General features: G+C 45.4%; 1 protein-coding gene across 1 annotated transcript in view; it reads left to right on the top strand.

Moving 5' to 3' along the window:
• Positions 1-4,007: 4,007 nt before the first annotated feature.
• PER3 (period circadian regulator 3) overlaps positions 4,008-19,030 on the top strand; it is a 64,089-nt gene continuing 49,066 nt past the window's right edge. The window contains 8 exon segments of the mRNA XM_029227559.1: positions 4,008-4,652; positions 5,085-5,230; positions 6,115-6,230; positions 7,476-7,677; positions 12,023-12,074; positions 14,855-14,997; positions 16,421-16,499; positions 18,787-18,893. Coding sequence (XP_029083392.1) covers positions 4,474-4,652; positions 5,085-5,230; positions 6,115-6,230; positions 7,476-7,677; positions 12,023-12,074; positions 14,855-14,997; positions 16,421-16,499; positions 18,787-18,893 — 1,024 coding nt within the window. The 5' untranslated portion in view covers positions 4,008-4,473.

The following is a 19,030-nucleotide window of genomic DNA, read 5'->3' as shown; positions in this document are numbered from 1 at the left end:
GTCGCCCTTACAGACCCCAAGTCCCCTTCCTCTCTTGCTCTCTCACCAGTCCCCTCCCTGAGGACTCTGAGTTCCTTGCATACCACTCCCCATGTGGAAAGTGCTTTTCAGTAGAGGAGATGAGTGGGAAACTGGCTTTCTTACGATTCCTAAAACGTTCAGAAGTTGGCTTTTGAGTTTCTTAAATATATGGTCTTTCAGAAGTGACTAGTATAGAGCCGGCCGGTGTGTGCTGGACCAGGTCGCTGCCCACGTGGGGCGTGGGAAGATGACTTGGGTGGGAGAGGGACGCCTCTTGTTTTCATTCTGCATATCTTTCCCCTTGAATGTACTTCCACTCTTACTCTGCGAGCCCTAGGGAACAATATACTATGGGTGGAAGGAGACTTGCGTATGTTCGCAATAAAATGCCAGTTTTCAGTAGAATCCTGCGATAAGCAGGTTGACGTTTTTCCGTTGCCTCGGATAGACAGTCACTGCTTTTCTTGTCTGGCGTGCGATTGTGTCCCTGGGAAAGTACTAAGTGTGGAATCGTGCCTTTTGTTCGGGAGCATGATATAATGAAATGCGTATGAACTTTCGGTGCCATTTTCAAAGGAGAATCTACCCTAAAGCGGTTCCTCTTTCTCTGCTTCTCCCTTCAATGTCAGGGTTCCTTAGGGGCTTCTGTTTCCATTCTACTTACCCTCCCCACGCAATCTTACCTGCTTTCATGATCCCGCTATTCATTCATCTGCGGATGAGGCCTGGCCTATTGGACGTAAGCCTCTCAAACGCAGCGTTCACCAGACAGGAGGAAACATCCCCTGCCCCGTGCCGCTCCTCCGATCATTCACAGTGTCTGCTCCAGAAATGGCACCATCACCTACCCAGTGACCACACTAGCCAAATCCACTGGACCTGCTGCTCTTTTTGGTCACCATCTACATCACTCAGGATACGCTGGAGGCGTGCTATGTACCAGACACCTCCCAAATCGCCACGGCTCAAAGTTTTTTCCTTGCTCGTGCTCTGTGTCCCACGCCAGTCAGGAGGAAGGCTCTCTCGTCAGTCCCTGGGGGGTGGGGTGAGGGGACTTCCTGTAAACATTCGTTTCCGGTTATCACTGCGGAAGGAAAGGAAGGGACCGGCAGGAATTGTGCACTGGCTCTCATCGCCTGCGCCTGGAAGTGGAGCCGGCAGCTCTGCTCACGTTTCATTGGCCAAAGCAGGTCAGGTGACCATGGCTCACCTCAGAGGTGGGAGGGAGTCCTGTCTGTCACCCAGAGGAGAAATGGAATGTTTGTGAACATCTTCCTTTGTGTCAACAACTTCAGTCAAAGAATGGGGGCAAATTCCCCGTGTCTTGTATTTTCTAATGACTTGTGTCTCTTACACGATAATTCTAGATTTGCATCACCAATAAAATGTTTCTTAAAGTATGGTAACTTTTTTATTGGTTCTGAATGATGATTCATTATTTGCTTTAAAATTGACCAGACTCGGGCTTCGCTGGTGGCGCAGTGGTTAAGAATCCGCCTGCCCGTGCAGGGGACACGGGTTCCAGCCCTGGTCCGGGAAGATCCCACATGCCGCGGAGCAACTAAGCCCGTGCGCCACAACTACTGAGCCTGTGCTCTAGAGCTCGTGAGCCACAACTGCTGAGCCCGCATGCCACAACTACTGAAGCCCGTGCGCCTAGAGCCTGTGCTCCGCAACAAGAGAAGCAATGAGAAGCCTGCACACCGCAACGAAGAGTAGCCCCCGCTCGCCTCAACTAGAGAAAGCCGGCACACAGCAACAAAGACCCAATGCAGCCAAAAATAAATAAATAAATAAATAAATACCTTAAAAACAAGATAAAATAAAATTGACCAGACTGCTTAGTGCATTTAAAAATAAGCAAACTTATTTCCAACTGAGCTGCTTTTCATAGTAGCAGAAAATTCAATCTGTAAAAGTAGAATTTACTAAATAAACCAATTATGGCATAATTATTAGAAAATAATTTTTTTTTTCTCATCCTTTAAATAGCAAGCTAAGAGCATTTAGAAATCTTCTACTTGGCTTTATACCGCCAAGACGGACAATCCCCTGTTGGGAGAAGTGCCTGCCTCTGGCCAAGGCTCTGGATCCCCAGCCTCATGAAGGACTTCTCTCTGGCAACTGCCTCTTGTCTGCAGCCCTTCCCTCCTGCGTCATTCACTTCTCCCTTCTTATTGGATCACCCCATCACTTAATAGTGATGCCCACATCCCTCCCTCCAGCCAACAAATACTTGTCTATAGCTCGTCACAGCAAAATTCCTCCCTATGTCTTCCTGTAGTCATTGCCTCACATCCTACTTTTCTTCAATCCACACCACTGAGACGTCTTTAACCAAGGTCACCATCTTGCTGAAGCCCAACAGGAAATTCTCAGCCTTTGTCTCACTCTGCTTATCACCAGCATTTGGTAAAGTTGCCAGCTCTCTCCTTGAAATGCTTCGTTATCAAGCTTCCAGGACCCCACACTCCTCTGGTTTTCTTTCAGCCTCATCTATGGCTCCTTATTCTTTGCTTGGTTCTCTGCCTGACCTCTGAATCTCTGTGTGCCCCAAATCTTGGTCTTTGGCCCTTTTCTCTCTATCGGCACTCTCTCACTGACACCATTTCACCCATCACTGTAAACTCCATAGAGACTCTGACGACTGCCAAATGTAAGCTGTATCTCCACCCCCGGCTTCTCCCCTAAGTTTCCAGCTGGGAGATCCAATTGCCTACCTGACCACTCACTCCACTTGGATGTTTAGTGCACATCTCAAACATGGCATGTGGAAAACAGTTCTCTGTTCTCCCTTCATCAAAACCTGCCATCCCCAGACCTGCACTCAGTAAATATTTGCTGAATGAATGCAGTTTAACAAAATAGAGATTCAGAAGAGAGTAAGCATCATTTGGAGAAATAAGGTGGTTTATCCAACACCTAATAAGAACAGTTACCACACTTCACTTTCCCCTCCTCTTATTTACAATTCCTTTCATTCAACCAACCAATACTTAAGATTTCTGATGTACCAGGCACCGGAGAGGGGCGGAGTTCTACAAGGCACCTTCCATTTCGGAGGAGTCGAGACACAAATAAAAAGAGTCTTCCGACGGTGTTTTTTAAAGACCTTCTCTACACCTTCCTTTCCCAAAATAATGTCTTTTACAGACACTTGTCTTCCTCCAGTTGCTAAGTGAATCTTTAACTTTGGGAAGACCAGGGAAATGTTTTAAGTTTCGCTGTCAGAATTCCGCTTCTGAAAACCGGGTTTGATCTTTCCAGGGCTGCTACACTGCCGGGTCCTCACAGCCCCTCACTTAAGAGTCCGCAGGAGCGAGAGCAAGAAGGTCGTTAAGAAAAATGGAAACGACGGGAACCCGAGAAGACGCAGGGAAAGCGCTGGGACGTCTGCCAAGCGTGGTCCCGATCCGCCCTCCGCGCTGCGCCGCTCTCCCCAACTCTGGAGCTGGGGGAGCCGCGGCCGCTCACGTGGAGGCCGCGCAGGCCCCGCCCACCCCGCCGCCCGGGGCCCGCCCCCTCATGACTGGCGGCTCCAGCGCCCTAATCACTGCCGCGCTCGCTCCAGCGGCCCCCGGGGCCCATCCCCCGGGGCCGGGAGCGGGGCGGGGACTGGAGCCTCCTCAGGGCCCCTCCGCCCCCTCCTTACGTGCCAGCCGGCCGGGATTGGCCGAGCGCCGTCCTCGGGCCGACCCCCGGCGTTACGTAAAGAGCTCCGGGACCTTTGCCCCGCTCACACGCCTCCGCTTATGTAACCGGGGCGCCCCTGCGCGGGTCCCGCCCCCAGGCCAATGGGGTCCCGCAGAGCCGGCAGCGGCAGCGAATCGCGCGACCCAGGGGCGGGACCGCGTCACGTGGTGCGCTGGGGGTGCGGCGCCAGCGACCGTCCGGCACGCTGGTGGCCTCGAGACTGCATGAGGCCGGGTCAGCTGGGCTAGCGGCGGCGCGCGGGTCCGCGGGAGGCGGCGGCGGCGGGTGAGGGCTCGGCCCGGGCGGGGAGGCCTCGGGGCCCGCCGGGCGCGGTCGCCCCGAGCCTGTCCTGCGCTGAGGGAACTTTGTGCTTCAAGTTGCCCCTTGCCGGGTGCGGGTCCTGGGTGCACGCCGACTCTCGGGGCGGCCGGAGCCGGGATCCCCCTGGGGCTGCCCAGCCCGCGAGCCACAGCCGAGCTTCCAGCATCAGATTGCGTTTCTCTTGACACTTGTCACCTTTGTTTCCACCGTCCCCTTCCACGGTGGACCTCCCGTGAGCGGAGACGTCCAAGACTGCAGGGAAATACTGGGGAGAAAAGTGCCCCCGGAGGAACAGAAAGAGTACCTCTACTTGCTGGCTTGTGATGACTGACATTTTCTCTGAGACGATGGCCTGGACCAAAATGAGAAGTACGTTTCCGTCGCCGATCGCAAAGTAGCAAAGTAGTAGGCGACAGGCTGAGGACTGCCGGGCGAGCGATGGATCCCTGTGAAGATCTGGAAGTGTCCGGTGGTAAATCTCAGGACTCTAGGCGGAGGCAGCCTCATGAACTTGAAGGACCACAGGCCAGCGGTCCTGAGGCGCTGGGGAAGGACTCTGCTGAGATGTGGAGCCGGAAATACCAGCTGCGGAGCAAATACGTGCAGACCAGCAACAGGTGAAATAACCTGATGTGTTTGTTGTTCTCTGCTGGGGTAGTAGAGGGGAAAGGCGGGCTTACATCTTTCTATATTTTGTTTGTAAGCCTAGGAAAAAGTTTAAAGAGACTCAGACAACTTAGAATGAAATACCCTGGAGAAACTGAACGAAATTAACCAAAAGGTAAAAAGCGGTTGAGGAATTTAGCTGACTGTAGGCTGAAGTGGGAATAAGAGAGTGGAAAATGCTTGATGTTTACCAATTTCTTTGCCTGGGATTCTCCACCTGTAAAAAAAAAAAAAAAAAAAAGTGGTGGATAATAAATCTGTGAACTAAATGAGCTGATCCATGTTAAGGGCTTAGAAAGCGGGCCTGGCATGAAATACGCTGTTCAGTAAAAGTTGACTTATTATAATCGAAAGTGTGAATTTAGAATCTTTTTACCTTACAGTGAACCACAAGATCAAAACAGAGTTTCCAAAGACCTTATAACGGTTGTCCAAGAAATGAAAAAATACTTTCCGTCAGAGAGACAGAGTAAACCAAGCACCCTGGATGCTCTCAACTATGCCCTTCGCTGCGTACACAGCGTGCAAGGTAAACGGGCTGGAGAGGGAATACAGTCGTGCACGGACACCACTGCTCGTAAACAGCAGCCGGGCCAGAGCAGTTGTCTGCCTGGTTTTAGGCACAGAAATGTTTTGAGCTTTTTATGGTGCTTTATGTGAGATGTGCAAATCTGCACTGATGGCATTAGCATCTTAGTTTTTCACATGAGCACTCGGAGAACCTAATTTGTGTCATAGCTTAGTAACTGTGCGGTATTTTGCTGATTTGTTTCAGGAGAGTAGAGCTCGGTATAAGCACATTTTGAAGATTCACTTTTTAAAAGAATATTGTCTTCTGTGACTATTAGGGGAAAAATACGCTTGATTAAATACATTTACATTTCCCTGCCATAGACATACTTTTAAAATACAGTCATGATGTATCAGGAATTTACCAAATTAAAAACGAATGGTTGTAAACATTTTTTTCTTTTTCTGGCTTTTCAGACTTCTTCTCAAGGGATTTTAAAAATACACAGTCTGTAGCACAAACCTCTGTGGCTTCATAGATGGTATATAGTTCCTGAATCCTGGAATAATGTTTCTGCCATACAGATTTCCTGTGCGTGTATTTGGAATTTTGGGTTTCAGTACCTTGTTTTGGTACCTTCAGTGTGTCTCATTCCTTGTGATCTGGAACATGCAGAATTCATAAAATTCAAAATCTTAAGTTTGTACAGCTGTCAGTATTTTAGTTGAAAGAAGAAAATGATCTGGTTTCGAGGAAAACATGCTGAGGTGTCCTCATCCTAAAAAACAAGCCTGCTTTCATACTGATAAAAAATGAATAAGTATTTTTTATATTTATAAATAAAAAATGAACAAATAAAAGAATGTCACTGGACCACCTGTTTATTTTCCTGTGTTTCTTAGCAAACAGTGAGTTTTGCCAGATTCTCAATCAGAATGGAGCGCCTCAAGCAGACGTGACCACGTACAGTCTTGAGGAGCTGGCCACTATTGCTTCAGAGCACACTTCCAAAAACACAGTAAGAATTCACAAATTTTGCCATATCAGCCTGGGTGATTCTTCCTAACGATGTTATCTAGATGTAGATTTTTTTAAATAATAACTGAGCATTTCAGTAACTACAATTTGAGGTCAAGCATAGGAGAAAACTGCTAAAGAGGCCTTGTGGAGTTTCTCCTGCCCTCGCCAGAGAAAACATCTAAAAACAGGAAGCAACACATAAGTAGTAGTTGGCTTTGCTTCCGTCATGAGGTGCCTCTCTCTCCTTAGCATCCCTGGGTTCTCTCAAATGAAGAAAAAAATAACACTGCAGAGTGATTTCCTGCATCTTATTCTATCTCCGAATTGTTAATTTCTATTTATATCATTCTTAGTTCCAATACCTACTACTTCAAGTTGTAACAACTGGATTTTATAGAACAGGTGAGTTGAGATGCTGTCATTTTTTGTAAAATTTTGGAAGAGATATTTAGTATATCTTTTTTGAATCTTTATGTTGACAGAATAATTGAGTCTCATGTTTTGCTGATATGATAGAGATTACTTAATTTACGTGTAGACCTCAACATAATTGTAACTTAAAGATTTTATAATATTGGAGCATGAACTATCCCTAATGTTACAGTGCTTATTTTACTAACTGATGTGTTTATAATACTGTAGTAGGTGCTATGGAGATTTAAGGGAAAAAAAGTTTAAGGAAAACATTTTCCCTTTAAGATATTCAAAGTAAATCTAGAGAGGAAAACATACGCCACTTGCTAGCAGGTACAAACAGTGGCCGATTATAAATAAGCTATGTTTATGTCTAATGGAACACATTAGAGAAATGATTCTTATGTAATGAGGTTTGTCAAAGACAACGTCTTGGAGCAAGTGAATCTTGAGCTTGGTCTTGAAGCCTGGAATATGCATATGGGTGAAGAGAAGGCAGTCCTTCCAGGTACAGTTTGCAAAGGAGAAGGAATCAGAAGTGTATACAGTGTATACACTGTGTTTAGTCCGTGTAGAATGAGCTGGTGCATTGTTTGGCAGAACTTAAACCTTCAGAGGGAACAGTGCAGGTTTTACAGTGATTTATTGCCTTTGCAGGGGTGTGTGTGTGTGTGTGTGTGTGTGTGTGTGTGTGTGTGTGTGTGTGTTTTAAGCTACTGATCATGGTATTAAGCTATTGTTCATGGTAGACGTCTAGACGAAATTTATTCAGGGAATATTGCCAGTATGTATCTCAATATTTTGCATTTATTTTAAATATTTTTCGTAGGATACCTTCGTGGCAGTTTTTTCATTTCTGTCTGGAAAGTTAGTGCACGTTTCTGAACAGGCTCCTTCGATCCTGCACTGTAAGAAAGAGTTCTTAGAGTCCTCTCATTTCGTTGAACTGCTCGCCCCTCAAGACGTGAGGGCGTTCTACACACACACTGCCCACGCTCAGCTTCCTTTCTGGAACAACTGGACCCAAAGAGGTAATGGGACCAATATTCAGATGTTTATCTTGCCTGGTAAAGATCAGTTTCATTCTTCCAGAAATAGTACACAAATGAATGCCTTATTCAGAACATGCAAATACATAGTTTTTCTTATTTCTTCATTTTAAAAGTCAGAATGTGATGAAAATAGCATTTTAAATGCTGCTAATAACGTAAAGATCCAATAAATTTGTTTTCATTTAATCAAGTTAGTTTCACAGACTATATGCCATAGATATGGTGTGTTACAGCATCATGTATAGCAGGTTAATTGCTACAAAGTGTCTGTTGTTAATAAAATTAAATGTTTTTCCTCTTATACTGACTTCATTATTTCTCTGCTTTGCTCTGGAGGTAAGCTTCTCAAAGTTAGATCCCTTTCTAGCTTTTCTTCTCCCCAAAAGTTATGAATCTCATCATTTTGTTTTCCTTCTGAAAGCCTGCTTTTCCTGAACTGGGGGTGGGGAGTGGGTTCCCACTCACAGTTTTCTTTGTGTTATTCAATCCCATGTAATCTTTGATTCATTCTTTTTTTTTAAAAAAATATTTATTTATTTATTTGGTTGTGCCGGGTCTTTGTTGCGGCAGGCGAGCTCCTTAGTTGCAGCTCTCCAGCTCCTTAGATGCAGCACGTGGGCTCTTTAGTTGTGGCTTGAGGGCTCCTTACTTGTGGCTCACGGGCTCCTTAGTTGAGGCATGCGAGCTCTTAGTTGCGGCATGCATGTGGGATCTAGTTCCCTGACCAGGGATCGAACCTGGGTCCCCTGCGTTGGGAGGGCAGAATCTTCACCACTCCACCACCAGGGAAGTCCCATTCATTCTTTCTTAAGTCACCCTTTATTCCCTATCTCATATTTTTTGTGAAATGTCTCTTAAAGAACTTAGTAAAGATCAGCTTCCTTTTTGATCCCAAACCCTTTTCTCTCATTTTAAAAAAATTTTGATTATTTTTATTATGGTAAAAAACACATTCACAAATTTACCATCGTAACCATTTTCAAGTGTACAGTTCAGCAGCATTAAGTACATTCACAGTGTTGTGAAACAGATCCTCAGAACTTCATCCTGCAAATCTAGAGCTCTGTACTCATTCTGGTTTTTAATCCAGTTCTCAGTCCAGTGAAGAACAGTGTTACAGCCTTCTTTTTTCAATCCCAGACCCTTGCCCCATTCTCTGTGCACGTTTTATATAAGCTTCAGAAAAGACACCTGTCACCCTTGCTTTCTTCCAGCTCCCTCTCTCCTTTTGCCTTCATTCAAAAACACTGACTTCATTTTTCTTCCTCTTTCCGAAACATGCGTTTTCAACCTTTAATTGTCCACGTTTGTTTCTCTGCTTTTGTTCATCGTTTATTCATTCTGTAGACATTATATAGCAGTGTCTGTGGGCCAGGAGCTGTTCTAGGTGCTAAGGTACAACACTGAACAGAACTGACATGTGGTACTACTGTTCACCAGGTCTTTCCCATTTTCCCTTCGGTATTGCCCTATAGTCTCTGTCTGATCTTTTCACTTGTCTTTTTTTGGCTGTGCTGCAAGGCTTGCGGGATCTTAGTTCCCCGACCAGGGATCAAACCTATGTGCCTGCAGTGGAAGTGCGGAGTCCCAACCACTGGACCACTAGGGAATTCCCTGATCTTTTCACTTTCTTATCTTTGCTAATTACTTAATGGTATTTCCCCTACTTGTAAAAACATAATAGTCCCTGAAAGTGTTGTCTCTTGGACCTAAACATTTACTTGCTCCATAAAGATGATGGCCATTTAGTTTACTTCTCACACTATACTTTCGCTTTAGGAACCCCAAGGATCCACACCCTCCTTGAGGGCCGTTGTTTAGCTCCACACCATTTCTGGGCTGTGCTCATGTTACCTCTTTCTGTCCCTTCCTTTGAACTCATAGGACATTAAGAGGACCCCGGAAGCTCTAAACTCAGCCGTTGTCAGCTTTGGCCCTGTGTTAGAGCACATTTCCACTTAGGCTTGTTGTACAGACCTCTCAGAAGGATCTGACCGCTGTTTCTTTAGAACACACTTCCAGAAACAAGAATTCGCACGTTCCAGCCCAGGTGTGGAAGTGACAGCGGGCCCCCATCTACTGTTTTTGAGATCCGGTAGGCTGGCTCTCTGTGTTACAGGACTCTGGGAGGGGGGGCAGTTGAATTCAGGTGCCTGCTACAATGTATAAGTAGTGTAAGTGAGTTCACCTTACAACAGCGTTGCAGTATTTTTTTATGTGCAAAGAATGTTAAGCTCAGAATCTGAAGGTCTGAGTTTCAAATTGCATTCTGTCCCTTCGTGAACCTTGGAGGCCACTTGGCTTCTCGTTGTAAAATGAGAATCATAGTTTCTGACGTGCCTGTTAACACAGGCTTTCTGTGAGAGCCCAGCAAGCTGTAGGTTGGGGAAGGCTTGGAGATATTTGGAGCGTCCGCAGCATAAAGGCTCATCTCAACTGCTGTCATCTGTTGAACGGTTACTATTTGCCAGGGACCCTTCTCTTTGCTTTCGTGGATCAACTGAGTTAATCTTCACAAAGACCTTGTGAGGTGTAGGTACTGTCATTCTCCGTGGTAGATGGACACAGTAACTGTATTAGTTCGGGTTTGCCCAGAAGCGGGACGCTGACTGGGGGAGCGGGTGGAAGGTGGTGAGAGGAGCCCTCAGCCCGCATCGCTGGCATCGCTGGAAGGAGCGAGGCGGGGGGAGGGCTGGGCAGCAGGAGCCTCGGGCTGCAGTGCAGTCCAGAGAGCTTCTGGGCCACGCAGCCAGAGGGGGTCCATCCGCTGGAGGAGCCCAGCGTCTCCATGGAATGGTCCTGCCTCGTTGCCTGCTCCGTGTACGGGCACGGGCCGGGGGCAGCCCGCGGGAAGCGGGGCTCAGGCAACAGTCGGGTCCCTCAGAGCCAGCAACTGTGCCCTTTCTTAGCTGCCATGGTCACAGAGATGCCAAGGTCACACTGCCTGCAAGTATGGAGCCGGCCTTCACCTTGGCAGCGTGCATCCAGAGCCCGTCTGACCCCACGGCTGCTGGGACTGCGCCTTAAAGCGGGAGAACTGTCCTCAGCCAAAGGCGAGCGTTTGAAAGTGTCACCGAGGGACGGTTCCCCCCCACGAGAATCAGCTCAGAAAATCAAGGATAGTTTTGAAAAAGCTTTATCTTGCCTTAATTCCTCCACAGAAACTCCAGAAACAGTTTCTGTGTTAAGATGATAGCACATCTTAGAGTAATTAATTTCTTTAGCTTACTTTGTCAAGTTCTTTCTGTTATTTCTCCCAGACATTCTGTAAGAACTTCTGGCTTCAGAATTCTGGGTCTGTAACTTTCATAGTTTCACGAATTACAGGATTTTGGTCACTGGTCCCTTTACTTTTAAACTGGAGGGCTTTTCTTTAATTGTGAACATTTTTCTTGATCACTCAAAAGCCCATTTTCTTATTCTTCCTATGATCCTTTCCTTAGGAGTACAAACACCTGGACCATGTTCAGTATTTTGGTTCTTCAGAATCCTCATTGTAGGTGCTCCTTCAGTGTATATTTTTTTAAAAACGTCTCCTTGGTTGTAAACATTTCCTTGGTTTCTATAACTGAAAACTTTTCACTCCAGTGAATAGATGCCCAAAAGATGTATATTCAGGGAGTTCTACCAGACGAAATAAAGTAATCAACAGACATTTGGAAATAAGTTCAGTTTCCTAAGATGGGCAAATTTAAATGTTTCTGAATTACCACCTCACACGTCAATAAAATAAATGCAAAGTCAATAAAACTGAAGCAAAACCTTTGGCATGAAGGGTGTGAGAAAGTGTTATTAATGACCCTGAATTGGTACCATCTGCTGGAGCTAAGTTTGCCAATATATGATGAGAGTCATGAAATGATATCATCTAATCTAGGAACACAGCTCTGGGGAATTTGTCCAAGGAGAGAAGTGTATGTATCCTCTACCTGAAAGCTCTAAGTAATCGGAATTCCCAGTTTTTGAGACGTGTCTGAACTATTACAGGGGAATAGAGTATTACCAGCGAAATAACTGTGTCGCAGGGTGATGACGTTGACATTTGAAGCAGTGAGTCCAGGCAGGAGCAGAGATGCAGACAGGACTGCAGGGGGTGACAGGGAGAGGCCTCCGTCAGGTGCTCTCGGGGTCTCACCTGAGGGTTACTATTCAACACGAAAAAGCCCTGGGAAAATACTGGATCAAACTAGATCTTAGAGAGGGAGGAGAGTCCTATTTTAATCAAGAGCAGCTCTGTCCCTGATAAGAGTCTCCCCTTTGTGCAGTGACAGTTTGGGGAGGAGCTGCGTGCGGGCGGGACACTGACACGTGTGTTTGTTTCCAGCAGCCTCATGCTATGAATTCGCTCCGGTGAAATCCTTTTTCTGCCGGATCCGGTGAGTGTGGGAGCTCCTGGAGGCCAGGAGCGGTGGGGTGGGCTCTGGGTTTACTTTATTTTTTATTCATTTATTTTTTTTAACTGACTGTATAGTTGATTTACAATGTTTCAGCTGTACAGCAAAGTGGTTCAGTTATACATACGGTGTGTGTGTGTGTATATATATATAATTATATACACATATATACGTACATATATATATTCTTTTTCAGGTTCTTTCCCATTATTGGTTATTACAAGATATTAAATATAGTTCCCTGTGCTATAAGGACAGGGAACTATATTTATATATGCTATAAGGACCTATAAAGTAGGTCTTTGTTTATGTGTTTTATATATAGTAGTCCTTATCTGTCAATCCCAAATCCCAAACTCATCCCTCTGATTTTATTTGGCACTTACTTTGATGCCCTATTCAGCCAGGTCTGTTGTGGATACAAAAGACAAGACTTGGTTCTTGCTGCAAGAAGTTTGTGCTTTGATTGAGGAGAAGATACATGTACTTATGAGAAAAGTAGATAATGATGCAATAGGGGAAGAGACCAGAAAGATCATTCTTAACCCAGGGGCACGTGAGAGCTACTGGACGTGAAATATACTTTCAGATGACAGTTTTTTGGAGCTCTTTTGTTTTTGTTTTTCAGTCACATTGAAACTTAATTTTTGAAAGTTTGAACAACCTGAAAGAAAGCAAGATAGGTATATTTATGAGGACTTAAAAGGTCCAGTGACAGTGAACTAGAAGAAAAGAGATCAAAATTTTAATAGTAGTTGATTTCTGGTAGGATTTATTAGTGATTTTTTTTTCTCTTCCAAATTTACTTTGATATGTTAATGTTACTTTCAAAGTAAAAAGAAAAAATGGTTTTAAATGACGTCATGATCACCAACAGTAGTATTGAGGTTACTAAATGCTCTTGATATGCGGGGAAGAGAAATCCTTGTAATGGATCATTCAGACACTCCATGGAACTGAGGGGGACTCGCGCTAAGAGTATTCGAATGCTTGGGGAGGGATAACCTGGAAAGGTGTGCGTGTGTGGGGAGGACCATGTCGGTTCTTTCTGTCACTCGCAGGTGAGTTGTTGGTTATGAAGATCTGAGAGCAGGCCTGCCGCGTAGTAAGCGCTCTGTGTGTTTCTTATGTTGGTAAATGTTTTCAGGTGCCTTTCCTGAGCCAGGGGAGACCTAGCAGCATATACTGGTGGGTTAGTTTCGGGTGCGAGATAGAAAGAGTAGTCAGATGACGTGGGAGTCTTGGCTCAAGGTGCCATGTATTTGGGGAGGAGGAAACTGTAGGACAAGCAGCTGTCTGGAGAGCAGAGGGGAGAGCGTGTGCCTTAGTTTTAGGTGAGTGTGCAGTGTCGAGTAGAAATCTGCCTCGTGATGTTGATGAGGCGTTGGTCCAGGAGCCCGGGGTTCAGGGGAGGAGGCCGGCCTAGAGACAGATGTGCAGGTCATCGGCGTATAGATGGCACTGAGAAGCTCAGGACGGGATGAGCCTGGAGAAAGCTCGCACAGAAATGGGAGGGGAGCCACTAGCACAAGTACAGATGCTCGCAGGTGAGTGCCAGGAGAAGGTGCTCTTCTGAGCGGTGACCTAGGAAGCAGGGTCACAGCTGAGAGTGGAGAAGTGACAGGAGATGCTGGAGTTAGAGGAGAAAAGAGAGCGGGAGGGCGGCCAGAGACCCCCGAACATCCGCGCTCGTGATGGTTGGCAAGGAGAGGTGCGATGGGCAGAAACGGGGGAGCGTGAAATACAGGTTGGGACGTTCGGGCAGATCCAAGTGGAAACGTCTTCCAGGCAGCCAGGCTGATGAAACAGGATGGACATCTGTGTGCTCGTTGCAGACCCCTCGCCCCCGGGAGCCTCCTGAGAGGGAGCGAGCAGCCTCCGCGCCGGTTGGCCGAGAGGGTCCAGCCCCACCATCTCCCTGTAGCTAGGCACGGTGGGTGATGCTGAGCCACACACCAGGTCTGCACCGGGCAGCGGAGCGGCTGAAGCGGTGGGACTGAATCGGTCATTTGAACGAGGGCGTAGGAAGGGCTGACGGAGGGCCGGCTTAGGGGCGTGATCCCAGGGGGCCTTGTTTTCCACCATGTGGTACTTGGTTTAGATACACGAGGCAAGACAGGTGGCTGTGCCTGCCCCTCTTCCCAGCAGGAACAGAAAGTCACACTGAAATTAGTGAGCGGTTCACACTCACCTTGGTGAGCCGCCTCTCCAGAAAGCCTCCTACTCATCCAATAACAAACGAGTATCATTGCCCGTGGCTATTGAAAATTTAAACTAACGTGTCCCTCCTTTTAAAAATAAATATGTTTTGGACTTCCCTGGTGGCGCAGTGGTTAAGAATCCGCCTGCCAATGCAGGGGACACGGGCTTGAGCCCTGGTCCGGGAAGATCCCACGTGCCGCGGAGCAACTAAGCCCATGAGCCACAACTGCTGAGCCCACGAGCCACAACTACTGAGCCCATGAGCCACAGCTACTGAAGCCCGCGCACCTAGAGCCCGTGCTCCACAAGAGAAGCCACTGCAATGAGAAGCCCGCGCGCCGCAACGAAGAGTAGCCCCCGCTCAGCGCAACTAGAGAAAGCCCACATGCAGCAACGAAGACCCAACACAGCCAAAATAAATAAATAAATATGTCTAAACATTTTAGATTCAGACACGTCTCTCTTGGAAATTACCAACAAAACATTTTCCCCAGCCTTGTTTCACGTTGGACTAAGTGAACAGGTCAGGACTGGTACTAAACCATTTTTCTTCTCTTCAGTGGAGGTGAAGCCCGGGAGCTGGGGCAGCCTCACTGCCCGTTCCGGATTATCCCCTATTTGATTCATGTGCACAGCTCGGCCCGCCCAGAGCCTGAGCCCTGCTGTCTCACGCTGGTGGAGAAGATTCATTCTGGTTACGAAGGTAGGTCAGGAGCGTCTGCGTTTAGGTCAGATGTGACGTGTCAGCACATCAGAAAGAAGCACGTGAAAGCCTGTTTACTGCAGCCACTGTCTTCAGCTTGGCCCTGAGCTGATTTTCCCTGACGTCTCTGTTTGCTGACCTTGACTTCCTGTTTGCACATCTCCTTTAAGGACAGCATGGCCCAGAGGTCTGAGCATAGACTTGGCCACAGATGCGCAGTCTTCTAATCCTTTCTCTACTGGTGACCATCCTGTGGCCTTTTGCTTCTGTCTTGCGTGACAGAAGAGCATTGAAATTGTTGCATACAGAGGTTACAAGAATGAATTTATATTTTTAAGTGTTTTGAAAGCCCCCTGCGTAAAAAGTATAATTTATGTCTTCCAGTGGCAGAACAGCATTGCTAAATTCATATATCAAAACAGAAGCAGCTTCCATCTATCATTTGAAATTACAGTTGGTTCTGCTGTAATGTGACATATGCTTTCCTAAAACTTACCATCCTGTGCAAAAAAATTCACACAAACCACAGGGCTTATGGGAAAAATGAGTTTAGGGGCACAACACTCAAGTAACCATACATTAAAAATAAGACGGGAATCTCATAAAATGGTAACACGGTGTTACACATTCAGTGATGAAGAAATGCACAAGTGATACAATAAATGCGGCTCGCCACAGCAGAAAAGCCCTGCGGTTTGCTGTGGACGTGGGTGTTGGAAGGGCTGCAGCTTGTGCATTACTGTGAGGAGTGAGGGGAAGGCGGACTGAAATCAGAGGGAAAGTTCCATCACCAGGTTGGACGGGTGTGGCTCAGAGCACACCTGGTGAACAGAGGCTGCAGGTGGATGTTTCAGGTGTGTGCATGTTTCTTCACGTTCCTAAGTGACTCCATTCAACTAGCTGCTCTTTTCTGCATTCACCTCGTGCTTCTTGCAAATGAAATCGTGCGTAAGCAAATGCGGAGTTAGTGTCATGCTCAAATTGTTCCCTAATGTGCTAATCACTACATTGTCAAAGCAGACTGTAGCAGCACTGACCGTGCCAATTTTATTACAGATTAAATACGTCCCTATTGTACTGACGTTTCACATCCTATTTGCTTAGTTGTATTCAACCACTAAATATGATGAAACATTTTTATCCTGAACTCTAAATGACCCCATCTTTGACTGTTAGATTGTGATGGGTAAGCTATTCGATGTACACAGACTTTCTGTCTGTTTAAAATTAACTTTAGTAGGCATCACGTTTTGACCTAATTAAAATGTGGTTAATAATGAAAGTTATTAGCTTTGGCTGCTCAAAGGCCAGGTCCCTAGGTGAGATTTCTGCCATGGCCTATAGAGTTTGTTCCCTCTTTAATATGTTAAGTGGATAGTTAATTAGGTATTTGCCTTTAAACCAGTCTTTCTGGTTTCCATAGCTCCTGGAATCCCAGTGGATAAAAGAATTTTTACCACAACACACACCCCCGGGTGTGTTTTTCTTGAAATAGATGAAAGGTAAGTACTTCTTTAAGCCTAAGAGAAATTTGTTTCTGAAAATAAATAAAAATATTTAAAAGTTTACATAACGTTTAACATGTTAAACGTTACATGATAGAGCTGAATCTATTCATTTGCGCATTTGAGTTTTGGTAGTTTGAAATTTGTGTTGTGTAAATTTTTTTAAATATTTATTTATTTTCCTTATATATATATATTTTTGACTGCGTCGGGTCTTAGTTGCAGCACACGGGGTCTTTGTTGAGGCACGCAGGATCTCTTCGTTGCGGCGCGCGGTCTTCTCTCTAGTTGCGGCGCGCGGGTTCCAGAGCGCGTGGGCTTTGTAGTTTGTGGCATGCAAGCTGTCTCACTGAGATGCACGAGCTCAGTAGTTGTGGCGCGCAGGCTTAGTTGCCCCGCGGCGTGTAGGATCTTAGTTCCCGGACCAGGGCTCAAACCTGTGTCCCCTGCATTGGAAGGTGGATTCTTTACCACTGGACCACCAGGGAAGTCCCGTGTTGTGTAAATTTTTAATGTAAATATCTTGCATGTTATAGTGCTAAGATTTACACATTATCATATTTATTTCAAAGCTTTAGGAAAGTCAGAAATTATTTTTCCAGTTTGCACAAGAGGACAATGAACGTGGGCCACATGGTATTAGATGACTGTGGTCCAAATGAGACCACGACTCTGGCCTCCAAGTCCTATTCCAGTGTTATTTCCACTAGGCAGGTGTTTCCCAAACAGTTTATAATGAATTTTTATTAGTCTGAAGTGGGGGAAAAGAGAAAAATAAGGCAGATTTTTTGTGTGTGTGAAGAACTGTTACTTATTTTGAACTTAGCGTCCTTCCTGCCTTTTTTTTTGGTTATTAAAATAGCCTTTCTTATTTAAAGAGTTAGTCGTGACAGTACATAATAGTTGTTGCTTATTGTTGTTTTTTTGATAACTTTATTTGGAAAAACAAAACATTGTTATCCCCTGTTCGTACCCTCCATTTCCACCCGCATTTACTTAAAAATTTTACTTATTTGTGAAATCTGAAAATCTGAGAACCAATGTACCGTACCACAGATAAGCATAAGCAAAAATGTCAAAAAACCTGGCACAGTTATGACAGTTATTAATTTTGGTTTGTTTTTTTGTTTTGGTTTTTTTTTTTGCAGTACGCGGGCCTCTCACTGTTGTGGCCTCTCCCGTTGCGGAGCCCAGCCTCCGGACGCGCAGGTGCAGCGGCCATGGCTCACGGGCCTAGCCGCTCCGCGGCATGTGGGACCTTCCCGGACTGGGGCACGAACCCGTGTCCCCTGCATCGGCAAGCGGACTCTCAACCACTGCGCCACCAGGGAAGCCCTTAATTTTGGATTTTAAAAAATTTTAACATACAGGGAGTTGCCTGGCGGTCCAGTGGTTAGAATGCCATGCTTTCACTGCCGAGGGCCCAGGTTCAATCCCTTGTCGGGGAACTAAGATCCCACAAGCCGAGTGATGCGGCCAAAAAAAAAAAGCTTTAAAAAATTTTTTTTAACATCTGGAAATGGGTTTATTACCTATTTATTACCGTTTAGTTACCCTGAAACTAAAGAGTAATTAGTGAGATACTTTGTATAATATAATCTGTAGAAGGTAAGAAAATTTTAGCTGAAGTTATTCTGAAAACAGCTTAAGTTTATTGCAATAGAAAGTATTTGTGAATTTGTACACATAGAAAATGTTTCTGGAGTCAGTTTTGTCTAAGTCATCTTGAGTGTCTGTACATCAGAATTTTCCCATGAACCTTTATCCTACAAATGGCTTTGTGACTGGTTGTCTATTTGATATCACCTTTTGGGAGACATTGTTTTTGTATAATTTTAATTATTCTGTATAAATTTGTAGCCTGCTTTATTCATTTAACATCATAAGCATTTTTCTATGTTATAGTGTGATCTTTGTAGACTTTTTAAAAGGCAGCGAAATGGAGGGCATCAGAGACCTCTGAGGAACTTGTTAACCATATAGACTCCTAGTCTTACCACAGAAATTCTGATTTAGTAAGCTGGTGGTGAGCCTGCAAATCTGTTTTTTAGAAGTTTCACAGGTGATGCAATATGTCAAATGACCAACACTTCTTAGATTGTGTATCTACTTCCCCACAATGTAGGCACTTGGGTTGTTTGTAGCATTTATAAATGCTGTAATGAACATCTTTTGCATACCCTTTGTCATATTTAGAGTTTAGCTGAAAAGTACGGTTGAAAGTATATAAGGTATGAGTTACTTGGTGCCTGTGACATGCTGCCTGTGCTGTGTCTGTGCTCAGAGCAGTGCCTTTGCTGGGTTACCTACCTCAGGATCTCATTGGAACATCCATCCTGACATACCTGCACCCGGAAGATCGTTCTCTGATGGTCGCCATACACCAAAAAGGTAAGGACCTACTTCTTTATAGGAGGACATTTTTTTTTCATTGATCTTTTTAAGTTTGTCATTTCATTTCTCACTAGAGGGTCTCACAAGCTCTAATCATTAGAGCTTAACCTTTAACCAGGTAAGCAATGTATTGG

Source organism: Monodon monoceros, unplaced genomic scaffold (genome assembly GCF_005190385.1).
Source record: "Monodon monoceros isolate NGI ecotype Baffin Bay Population unplaced genomic scaffold, NGI_Narwhal_1 Super_Scaffold_18, whole genome shotgun sequence".
Classification (NCBI taxonomy): Eukaryota; Metazoa; Chordata; class Mammalia; order Artiodactyla; family Monodontidae; genus Monodon; species Monodon monoceros.
This window is presented reverse-complemented; position numbering and strand designations above follow the sequence as displayed.